This window comes from Pristiophorus japonicus, chromosome 14 (assembly GCF_044704955.1).
Source record: "Pristiophorus japonicus isolate sPriJap1 chromosome 14, sPriJap1.hap1, whole genome shotgun sequence".
Taxonomy (NCBI): Eukaryota; Metazoa; Chordata; class Chondrichthyes; family Pristiophoridae; genus Pristiophorus; species Pristiophorus japonicus.
In genome coordinates, this window is record NC_091990.1 from 110534501 (window position 1) to 110547151 (window position 12651).

The 12651-nt window shown below is 46.3% G+C and overlaps 1 protein-coding gene across 1 annotated transcript in view; it reads right to left on the reverse strand.

Moving 5' to 3' along the window:
- ppfibp2b (PPFIA binding protein 2b) overlaps positions 1-12368 on the reverse strand; it is a 290466-nt gene extending 278098 nt beyond the window's left edge. Inside the window, exons 1-2 of the mRNA XM_070899493.1 lie at positions 12258-12368; positions 5470-5580 (exon numbers count right to left, since the gene is read on the reverse strand). Of these exons, the coding sequence (XP_070755594.1) occupies positions 5470-5533 (64 nt within the window). The 5' untranslated portion in view covers positions 5534-5580; positions 12258-12368. The remainder of the gene's footprint in view (positions 1-5469; positions 5581-12257) is intronic.
- Between the last annotated feature and the right edge of the window lie 283 nt (positions 12369-12651).

Below are 12651 nucleotides of genomic sequence, written 5' to 3' on the forward strand. Positions count from 1 at the left end.
CACCTCGGATTTAAAAATTCTCCTCTTGCTGATTCTAACCCCCCATGGCCTCACCCCTGCCCATCTCCTCCAAACCTTGTCTTCTTAACTCTCTGTTCCACTGACTCTGGCTCTTGTCCATCACCCATAGGAACAGGAGGAGGCCATTCAGCCCCATGAGCCTGTTCCGCCATTCAATTAGATCATGGCTGATCTCTGTCTTAACTCTATCTACCCGCCTTGGTTCCACTACACTTCACCTCCTCGATGACTTTCCTTAGTTGCTGAGGGGTTTGACAAGGTAGATGCAGAGAGGATGTTTCCTTTCATGGGGGAATCTAGAACTAGGGGCATAGTTTCAGAATAAGGGGTCGCTCATTTAAAATGGAAATGAGGAAAAATTAATTCTCAGAGGGTCGTGAATCTTTGGAATTCTCTGCTCCAGAGAGCTGTGGAGGCTGGGTCATTGAATATATTTAAAGGTGGAGATAGACAGATTTTTGAACAATAAGGGAGTGAAGGGTTATGGGAAGCGGGCAGGGAAGTGGAGTTAATGTCAGGATCAGTTCAGCAGATGGCGGAGCAGGATCAAGGTGCCAAATGGCCTACTCCTGCTCCTATTTCTTATGACCTTGTTGAACAATGCTTTGCTCACCACTTCTAACCACCCCCCACACTCCATCAGCCCCCTCCCCCAAATCCCACCTCCTTTATTTGGCTCACTGTTGCTTAGTTTTCCTGTCACACTTCTGTGAAGCTCCATGGGACAATTTCCTACATTAAAGGCACTGTGTAAAATGCAAGGGTTGTTGTTGTCATTTGGCTAAGGCTCGGAAGATCTTGCAGTGAATGTAGAAGAGGATCAACAACAACTTGCATTTATATAGCGCCTTTAACATAGTAAAACGTCCCAAGGCGCTTCACAGGAGTGTTACCAAACAATGTGACACCAAGCCACACATGGAGATATTAGCGCCAATCAAAGCTTGGTGAAAGTGGTGGGTTTTAAGGAGTGTCTTAAAGGAGGAAAGAGGGGCAGAGAGGTTTAGGGAGGAATTTCCAGAGTTTGGGGCCTCGGCAGCTGAAGGCATGGCCGCCAATGGTGGTGATGAAAATCGGGGATGCTCAAGAGGCCAGAATTGGAGGAGCGGGGACATCCCGGGGGTGTGGGGGGTGGGGGGGGGGCATTTAGGGATGGAGGACATTACAGAGATAGGGAGGGGCGAGGCCACGGTCAACAAAATAAAAACAAACAAGGAGAGTCCAAGAGTCGAGAAAACTTCGGTGGAGCTGAGCAAAACTCAGACTCAGCAAAGGGCCCAGAGAGAAAGCGCAGATAAAAGAGTGGTCAGCATCAAGGGGCTTAGTCTCTGGAACAAAGACGAGCTGTCAAGGCAGCTGCAGTTAATTCTCGTCAAGAGGGTTCTTTTGTGAAGCTCACAGAAATCATAGAAGGAAACAAGCACAATGACATAGCTCAACAGATTGAGGCGCAGCGAGAAACAACAAAAGGAAGCGTGTGAAGTTGCAAGAGTTTTTGGAAGAGCAATGGACCAGTAAATCGCTGCACACTTATAGAATGTACAGCTCCGAAACAGACCATTCGGCCCAACGGGTCTGTGCTGGCGTTTATGCCCCACACGGACCTCCTCCCAGCCCAACATATCCTCTATTCCTTTCTCCCTCATGTGTTTATCTAGCCTCCCCTTAAATGCACTATTTGTCTCAACCACTCCCTGTTGTCGCAAGTTCCACATTCTCACCACTCTCTGGGTAAAAAAGTTTCTGCTGAATTCCCTATTGGATTTGGTAGTGACCATCTTATACTTATGATCCCTCGGTCCTTCCCCTCCTACACTGTGCCAATGAAACTCAACGTAAGCTCGAGGAACAGCACCTCATCTTTCGATTAGGCACTTTACAGCCTTCTGGACTCAATATCGAGTTTAACAATTTCAGACCATAGCCTCTGCCCATATTTATTCACAAGGCAGCTGTAGATGATTTTGCCATTCCTATTGACACCTCCTCTAGACCCATCTTTTGTTCCTTTACTTGTCCCATTATCATCTCCTTTTGCCTCACACCATCATCCCTTTTGTCATTTAATCTCTCCTGCCTTCCACCCTATCACAGACCTTCCCTTTCCTCCCCTCCCCCTGCCTCTGCACTTGCTGAAAACCTGTAACATCTCTAATCATTCCCAGTTCTGATGAAGGGTCATCGACCTGAAACGTTAACTCTGTTTCTCTCAAGACAGAAGCTGCCTAGTCTGCTGAGTGTTTCCAGCATTTCGTGTTTTTATTTGCTTTTATATTTGTGACTACCCTGTTCTCGTCTCCCCAACAAGTGGAAACATCTTCTCTACGTCTACTCTATCAGGCACATTCATATCTTTTAAAAATCTCTATCAGGTCACCCCTCAGCCTTCTCTTTTATAGAGAAAAGAGCCCCAGCCTGTTCAATCTTTCCTGATGGGTATAATCTCTCAGTTCTGGTATCATCCTTGTAATTATAATATATTTTTTTACACCTTATCTAGTGCTTGCATATCCTATTTATAACATGGAGACCAGAACTGTTCACAGTGCTTCAAGTGTGGTCTAACCATGGTTCCACACAATTTAACATAACTTCTCTGCTTTTCCATTCTACCCTCTGGAAATTAACTCTCAGTGCTTTGATGTGTTTTTTTATGGCCTTATTCATCTGCACTGCGACTTTTAGTGGTTTGTGAATCTGTACCCTCCGCTCCTCGATCCCAATTAATCTCTCATTATCCAAGCAATATAGGGTCTCATTCTTCCTACCAAAATGCACCACCTCACATTTATCCATATTGAAATTTACTTCAGTACATCTGCCCCCCAACCCCACCCCACCCCCCACTCTCATCTTTTGAATATTGGGAAGACAGAAGCCATTGTTTTGGGTCCCCGCCACAAACTCCGTTCCATAGACATTCACCCCAACTTCTGTCTGAGGCTGAACCACACGGTTCGCAACCTTGATGTCATATTATTTGACCCTGAAACGAACTTTTGACCACATATCCGTAGCATAACTAAAACCGTCTATTTCCACTTCCGTAACATCACCCATTTCCGCCCTTGCCTCAGCTCATCCACTGGTGAAGCCTTCATTCATGCCTGTGTTACCTATAGACTTGACTATTCCAACGCACCCCTGGCTGGCCTCCCACATTCTATCCTACGTAAACTAAAGGTGATCCAAAACTCGGTTGCCCATGTCTTAACTTGCACCAAGTCCCGCTCACCCATCACCCCTGTGTTCGCTGACTGACATTGGTTTGCGGTTAAGCAATGCCTCGATTTCAAAATTCTCATCCTGGTTTACAAATCCCTCCATGGCTTTGCCCCTCCCTATCTCTGTAATCTCCTCCAACCCCACATCCCCCCCCCCCCCCCCCACCCCCACGATATCTGCCCTCCTCTAATTCTGGCCTCTTTAGAATCCAAGAATGGTTACAGCCCATCGAGCCCGTGCTGGGTCTCTGAAAAAGCACTTCAGCTAGTCCCACTCCCCCACTCTTTCCCTGTAGCCCTGCAAATTTCTTCAGGTACTTATCCAATTCCCAATTGAATCTGCCTCCACAACCAGCTCAAGCAGTGCATTCCAGTTCATAACCACTCGCTGCGTAAACAAGATTTCCTTCAAGTCGCCTTTGGTCCTAGTTACGATCCCTGGGGGACACCACTATATACCTTCCTCCAGTCCAAAAAACAATCGTTCACCACTACTCTGTTTCCCCTCACTTAGCCAATTTCGTAACCATGCTGCCACTGTCCCTTTTATTCCATGGGCTTCCAATTCCGACAGTGCAGAACTCCGTCAGCACTGCACTGGGAGTGCCAGGCCAGATTTTTTCTGCTCATTTGGAACTGCATAGAATCCTAAAATTAATTTTACAGTGCACAAGGAGGCCATTCGGCCCATCGAGCCTGTGCCGGCTCTGTGAAAGAGCGATCCAATTAGTCCCAACTCCCCCTGCTCTTTCCCCACAGACCTGACATTTTTCCTTTTCAAACATTTATCTAATTCCCTTTTGAAAGTTACAATTGAATCTGCTTCAGGCAGCGTGTTCCAGATCACAACAACTCGCTGAGTAAAAAATATTCTCCTCATCTTCCCCCTCTGGTTCTTTTGTCAATTATCTTAAATCTGTGTCCTCTGGTTACCGACCTTCTTGCTGCTGGAAACAGTTTCTCCCTGTTCAGTGTGTGTTAAATATTGGTTGGAGAGGGAGTGGCGGGGGGGGGCGGAGAAGGGGGAGAAATTGCCCAAAAAACCATTTTTTGAGCCTTTTTTAAAAAAACTATATAATCCCTTTAAATGATAGAATTCTGCCAAAATAAGCAGTGACATAATACGCAGACAAATTATTTTTTCAAACTATTCTCTGTAGAGGATCCCCGCAAATATTGACATGCTTCCAGGGACCCCCACCAGCCCTCCCACTTCATGTTATCTTCCAAAAGACAAGTGTCCACTATTCAATGTAAAACGACATACAAAATTTTTATAGGGACAGAAATAACACGTTAGTCAGGCATCAAATACGAAATCGGATCACCTCGGGGAACCTACACTTTACAGGGATTCACAACCAACACTCAACCCCCCCCCACCCCTCCATTCAGCACAGAAGAACAATTATTGCCATGGTTTCGGAGGTCATGCTCTCCCCGATCTGACCTTCTACACACATTTTATATATATATATATATGGACATTAAAAGCAAACATGTGCCAAAGCAAACATAGCCCAGTCAGACGTCAGCTCCACAAGCCTCCAAGATCTTTGCGCTCCTCCAATTCAAACCTTTCGCGCATCCCCCCCCACTTCCTTCACTCCACCATTGGCAGCCGTGGCTTTAGCCATCTGGAACCCGAGCTCTGGAATTCCCTCCAGAAACTACCTCTCCCTAAAGAGAGAGGTAGAGAGGCGGAGAGACTTATGCATCAAATGTTAAACCAAGGCCCAGTCTGTTCCGATGAATACAAGATATCCAATTTTACAGCGCACAAGGCGGCCATTCGGCCCATCGTGCCTGTGCCGGCTCTTTGCTAGAGCAATTCAATTAGTCCCACTCCCCCCTGCTCTTTCCTCATAGCCCTGCAAATCTTTCCTTTTCAAATATTTATCCAATTCCTTTTGAAAGTTACATTGAATCTGCTTCAGGCAGCGTGTTCCAGATCACAACAACTCGCTGCGTAAAACTATTGCAAGAGCAATATTTCCTGGCACACGTCACTATTAAAAAACAACAGACTATCTGGTCATTACCACATTATTGTTTGTGGGAGCTTGCTGTGTGCAAATTGGCTGCCGCATTTCCCACATTACAACAGCAACTACATCCAAAAAGTACTTAATTGGCTGTAAAGCGCTTTGGGACGTCCGGTGGTCATTTTTATAAATGTAAGTTCGTTCTTTCTATCCATCCTTTCCCCTAATCAGGTGCTTACCTGCTATGATGTCATCCATTTGCTCCAAGGCTGCTTCAAGCATGTGACTGGCATCTGAAGCCATAATTGGTCAGCAATATGACTATTCAATTCGCCCCAAGAGGACTCCCACTGTAAAACATGGAAAGATAAAAGCGGAACTAAAGTTATTAACAACTTGCATTTATATAGCACCTATAACATAGTAAAATGTCCCAAGGTGCTTCACAGGAGCGATTACCAAACACAATTTGAGACCGAGACACATAAAGAGATATTAGGATAGGTGCTCAAAAACTGGTCAAGGAGGTAGGTTTTAAGGAGCGTCTTAAAGGAGGAGAGCGGTGTAGAGGGAGCGGGCGCGAGTCAGAGGTGGGGAGCGCGCTGGGGAGGTAGGAAAAAAGAAAGTTAGAGAGAGAGAGGCGGAGGGAGTGGCGGAGGTGGAATTCCAGTGTTTAGGGCCCAGGTAGCTGAAGGTTAGTCTGCCAATGGTGAAGCAATTAAAATTGGGGATGCGCAAGAAGCCAGAATTAGAGGAGCGCAGAGATCTCGGGGGTTGTGAGGCTGTTTTCACTCTCCACGGACTGCATGCCCCACATACTCCTGGATTGAAAGAGTGTTAAAGTTAATACTGAGACTATTTCTATGCACTTGGAAATCGGTCAAGGTCTAAAGCTTACAGTGATTACAGTTAATCATTTAAATCCACACAAACTCCACCACTAATACATACATTAATGAGGGTTGGATGTGGACTTAAAAAGAAAAAAAAGATTTGCATTTATATGACGTCTTTCACAACCACTGGATGTCTCAAAACGGTGACAGCCAATGAAGTACTTTTGAAGTGTAGTCATTGTTGTAATGTGGGAAACGGCAGTCAACTTGCGCAGAGCAAGCTCCCACAAACAGCAATATGATAATGATCTGATAATCTGTTTTTTTGTTATGTTGATTGAGGGATAAATATTGGCCAGGGCACCGGGGATAACTCCCCTGCTCTTCTTCGAAATAGTGCCATGGGATCCATTACGTCCACCTGAGAGGAAAGATGGGGCCTCGGTTTAACACCTCATCCAAAAAACAGCACCTCCGACAGTGCAGCACTCCCTCAGGACTGCACTGGGAGTGTCAGCCTAGATTTATGTGCTCAATTCCTTGCAGTCGGACTTGAACCCACATGAGAAACACAGGGATGTAGGTGTTAAGTATAAAGGAGTGCGGATATTAGCAGGGTTGACATGTGGAAAGTAAAGGCAGAGATCAGTATTTAGTGTTCGGTTGCATAACACACATTTTAAACACATACCCGACTTGGATATTGACGTTTGATTTGTTTTGCTACGACCATTCGAAAAAAGAACAGATTCAATTTGACCATTTTCTAATTATCCACTCAACTAAATAATTCAATTAATTCTTGATTTTAAAAAACCCAAGCATTTAATTATTCGTCAAGTGTGCTTAGTCACTCAGCACTATTTAGATTTAAATTGGTGCATTTATTTAGAAGGTGGGGCTGTATGGTGAGCCTGCACGTTTTGTCAATGATGTAGGGTAGGCTCGTGGTTTATGGCACTCCCGGACTGGCAACCCTAAGGTTAAGAGATCAAATCCAACTGTGGGTGTGAGCTGTGACTCAGTGGGTGGCACTCTCGCTTCTGAGTCAGAAGGTTGTGGGTTCAAGTCCCACTCTAGGCTGACACTCCAGTGCAGTACTGAGGGAGCACTGCACTGTCGGAGGTGCCGTCTTTCAGATGAAACGTTAAACCGAGGCCCAATCTCATTTCTAAGGTGGATGAAAAAGATCCCGTGCCACTATTTCGAAGACGAGCAGGGAAGTTATCCTGGTGCCCTGATCAATATTTATTCCTCAATCAACATCACTGAAGAACAGATGATCTGGTCATTTATCACATTGCTGTTTGTGGGAGCTTGCTGTGCACAAATTGGCTGTGACATTTCCTTCATTACAACAGTGACTACACTCCTTCATTGGCTGTAAAGCGCTTTGGGACTTCCTGAGGTCATGAAAAGCGCTGTATAAATTAAAGTCTTTCTTTCTAAATTGTGAAATTTAATTCAATTGACCACTGAATAAAAACATAAATGCCCAAGAGGTTTGCTAATGCCATTTAGGGCAGGGAATCTATCACTCCTGCCTGGCCTGGCCATGTGACTCTGGTCCCACAGCGTGTGCTTGACTCTTAATGGTCTCGGGGCATAACCAGAGTGCAAAATGGGTGCCCAGTTACTAAAAAAAGAAAGACTTGGATTTATATCTTCTGGAATAAAAAAAGCTAGTATCTATACAAGTAATGGTGACTGAAACTACCGGATTGTCATTAAAACCCATCTGGTTCACTAGTGTCCTTTAGGGAAGGAAATCTGCCGCTCTTACCCGGTCTGGGCCTATATGTGACTCCAGACCCACAGCACTGTGGTTGACTTTTGACTGCCCCTCTGAAATAGCCCAGCCAGCCATTAAGGGCAATTAGGGATGGGCAATAAATGCTGGCCTTGCCGGCAATGCCCAAATCCTGTGAATGATTTTGCTTTAAATTGGCTGCCTTGTTTCCTACAAGAGTGACAACAGAAAGGGGCCGCCCATTTAAAACTGAGATGAAGAGAAAATATCTTCTCTCAGAGGGTTGTAAATCTGTGGAATTCGCTGCCTCAGAGAGCTGTGGAAGCCGGGACATTGAATAAATTTAAGATAGAGATAGACAGTTTCTTAACCGATAAGGGAATAAGGGGTTATGGGGAGCAGGCAGGGAAGTGGACCTGAGTCAATTATCGGATCAGCCATGGTCGTATTAAATGGCGGAGCAGGCTCAAAGGGCCGTATGGCCTACTCCTGCTCTTATTTCTTATAACTATAGTTCTTTGGCTGTGAAGTGCTTTGGGGCATCCCGAGGTCATGAAGGGCGCTATAGAAATGCAAATCTTTCTTCTTTATTTCCATTGCCAGTGCACACACATGCACTGAAGCATGCAAGGTGCACCCTCTTTCAACACCGAGCTGTGTAGATAGTGCATTGACCGTTGACGGGTTCCACTGCTGTCTCTCCAATCGCTGCAGTTGATTGGCACTATTCCAGGGGACACACATAATTTACACAAGGTGTTTACAATCCGGAAATCTCTACTACAAACCTTTGTTGAAGCAACAACTTGAATTTGTATAGCGCCTTTAACATATGGTTTCTGTAATCTCCTCCAGCCCCACAGGCCCCTGAGCGATCTTGTACATCCCTGATTTTAATCGCTCCACCATTGGTGGCCGTGCCTTCAGCTGCCCTGGGCCCTAAGCTCTGGAATTCCCTCCCTAAACCTCTCTCCGCTTCTCTAACCCTCTCTCCTTCGTTAAAACGTTCCTTAAAAACTCCCTCTTTGACCAAGCTTTTGGTCGTCCGCCGTAATTTCTTCTTATGTGGCACGGTATCAAATTTATTGGTTCTGTCTTATAACACTGCTGTGAAGCACCTTGGGACATTTTACTATGTTAAAGACGCTATATAAATAAAAGTTGCTGCTGTTGTTGTAGCAAAAGCAAGTGAGCGTCCTGCACAGGACCTTTGAGAATTTTGTGAGGCCTCGCACCTTAGGAGGAACACTGGTCCCATAATGCTGCACAGGAGCAATTATCAAACAAAATTTGACACCGAGCCACATAAGGAGATATTGGGGCAGATGACCAAAAGCTTGGTCAAAGAGGTAGGTTTTAAGGAGCGTCTTAAAGGAGGAGAGCGAGGTAGAGAGGTGGAGAGGTTTAGGGAGGGAGTTCCAGAGCTTGGGACCTGGGCAGCTGAAGGCACGACAACCAATGGTGGAGCGATTAAAATCAGGGATGTTCAAGAGGCAGACATCTCAGGGCACTGGAGGAGGTTACAGAGCTAGGGAGGAGGCGAGTACATGGAGGCATTTGAAAAAGAGGTTGAGAATTTTAAAATCGAGGCATTGCTGGATTGGGAGCCAATGTAGGTCAGCGATCACAGGGGGAGCGGGGGGGGGGGGAGGTGATGGGTGAGCGGGACTTGGTGAAAGTTAGGACGTGGGCAGCAGAACTTTGGATTGGCTCAAGTTTATGGACGGTGGAAGATGGGAGGCCAGCCAGGAGAGCACTGGAGTAGTCAAGTCCAGAGGTAACAAAGGTATGGATGACAGTTTCAGCAACAGATGAGCTGAGGCACGGGCGGAGACGGGCAAGGATGCGATCTTTGTGACGAAGCAGATATCGGGGTGGAATTTTAGCTCAGAGCCAAATAGGATGCTGAGCTTGTCAATAGTCTGGTTCATTGTACTTCATTAGCTGTAAAGCGCTTTTGACATCCTGAAGTTGTGAAGGTGCAAAATAAATGCAAGACTTTCTTATTTTTTTCTTTTTTCAGCTTCAGACAGTTGCCAGGGCAATGATGGAATCGATGACTGGGGAACAGGGTTAGTGGCGGAGTCTGAAGACAGTGGCTTCGGTCATCAAAGTACCGGCACAGACACGGTGTGCCGAAGGGCCTCCTCGGTACATAAGATTCTATGGGGGTGGGGGGGGAGCGGGAAATTACCCTTCAGGAAAAGGCCCGTTAGCACCTCTTAGAGGCGGCAATGCGCGTTAAGGCCTCACCGACGGTGGGGGGGGGGGGGGCAGGTGGAGGGCGCGCCCACCCCTTTTCAGGCCCACGGGCGAAATTGGTCCCTTAAAGGGGAGGACTCACCGCCGCAGCCGCCATTTTGTTTTAATCATCAGCCGACTCTTGAGTCGGCCCGAAAATGGCGGCTGCTGGTTCGGCCGGGATAATCAACAGGCAGCCCGGCACCACCCTCTTGGATTCCGAGCTACTTGCCAGCCAAAGCCCTCCCTGGTGGCTCAGTGGGCTCCATGGAGGCCTCACTCGGATGCACAGCGACCCTCCCCTTTCAATGAAGGGGAAGGACGCTGGGAGACGATTTCTTGAACGAACAGCTGAATTTCGCGCTGGGCGCTAAAGGTTCGTCTAATTCGAAGTGCCCTCCCCAAATTCTCAGAGGGAAACTTCGGCCGCTATATTATTTTAGATGTCAGACAGACGTGTGGATACAGAGGGTTAACAGGAAAAGGATAGAGTTTGAAGGACGGACATTGTGCTTGCTTTGCTATGTAGAAACAGACTTTTGAACTTAACTATTTAAATGCTCGTTACTTCATTCCTTGTGTTTACAGAGTGCTGTGTGTGTCAGGAATACTGTTAAATCCAACAGCTCCTGAATTTAAACACTTTGGAATTAAATCATAGCAAGGTTTTTAATAACGCCTAAAGGTAGGGTGGGTAAGAAGGACCTATTTCCCTTAGCAGAGGGGTCAACAGCCAAGGGCATAGATTTTAAGTGATTGGTAGGAGGTTTAGAGGGGATTTGAGGGAAATTTCTTCACAGAGAGTGGTGAGGGTCTGGAACTCATTGCCTGAAAGGGTGGTAGAGGCAGAAACCCTCACCACATTTACAAAGTACTTGGATGTGCACTTGAAGTGCCATAACCTACAGGGCTACGGACCAAGAGCTGGAAAGTGGGATTAGGCTGGATAGCTCTTTGACGGCCGGCGCGGACACGATGGGCCGAATGGCCTCCTTCCATGCTGTAAATTTCTATGATAAAGATAAAACATGAGTTCAATGTCCTTTGATAGGCAGCGAGGATATACTGTTGGCAGTCGCTCACTGAGGGACCAGATGCTTTGTTGCCCTCGACGTGCAGGAGTTTGGTTTGAGTTTCAGCTTCAAACCCCATTACAACAAGACGTGGCTATCAATGTGAAGTGGAGCAGCTTTGTTCAAAGCACTCGCCCGATTTAATGACAGTACTCGGAACACTATGGGAATTATCTTAACATATACCCATTTTTTAAAATTCGTTCATGGGATGTGGGCATCACTGGCAAGGCCATCATTTATTGACCATCCCTAACTGTCCTCGAGAAGGTGATGGTGAGCCGCTTTCTTGAACCGCTGCAGTCCGTGTGAATCATAGAAATTTACAACACAGAAGGAGGCCATTCGGTCCATCATGTCTGTGCTGGCTGAAAAATAACTACCCAGCCTAATCACACTTTCCAACTCTTGGTCCGCACTATGTAGGTTACGGCTCTTCAAGTGCACATCCAAGTACTTTTACCGTGTCAGCTGTGGCTCAGTGGGCAGCACTCTCGCCTCAGAGTCAGAAGGTTGTGAGTTCAAGTCCCACTCCAGGGTCTTTGGCACAAAAGAAATCTAGGTTGTCACTCCAGTGCAGGGCTGAGGGAGTGCTGCACTGTCGGAGGATCCATCTTTCGGATGAGATGTTAAACCGAGGCCCCGTCTGCTCTCTCAAGTGGACGTAAAAGATCCCATTGCACTATTTTGAATAGGATCGGGGGAGTTATCCCCAGTGTTCTGCCCAATTTTCATCCCTCAAGCAACCTAACAAAAACAGAGTATCTGGTCATTATCACTTTGCTGTTTGTGGGAGTTTGCCGTGCGCAAATTGGCTGCCGCATCTCCTACATTACATCTATTACTACACTCCAAAAAGTACTTCATTGGCTGTAAAGCGCTTTGAGACATCCGGTGGTTGTGAAAGGTGCTATATAAATGCAAGTCTTCCTTTTCTGTTTAAATGCGATAAGGGTTCCTGCCTCTACCACCCTTTCAGGCAGTGCGCTCTAGACAACATTTTTCCTTAACTTCCCCCTAATCCTTTTATACCAATTGCTTTAAAGCTATGCCTCCCCTACCCCCGGTTATTGATCAGTGTGAAGCTGATAGAGTTACAACCACTTAAAACAGTTCTGTGTACTCACACAAACAAAAAAGACATCCAAAATCACTCGAGCGAGCTGGATCTCAAGTCCCGGGACATCACAAGGTTTCCCCAGCTGTGTAGGACGAGAACCATGCCTTGTGTCCGCGGCTCGGCAGACAGTGACTCGCTGTCACACTGTATCAGTGATTTACATGTGAACTCTCAAGAATGTGTCCTGCCCGCTCACTCCCAAACCTTGGCCCAGGCCCAGCTTCCCGACAGCTGCTGTTAAACACGCAGCATGCAAAATGACTGAAGCATTCATAAAAAATAAATAAATCCCAGGCCTTTGTTTCACTTATACTGCCCCACTATTTTGCAACCTTAAATTATTAACTTTATATATGTGTATATAAAACTCTTTCTATTCCCATAATAAAATTATGAGGAGC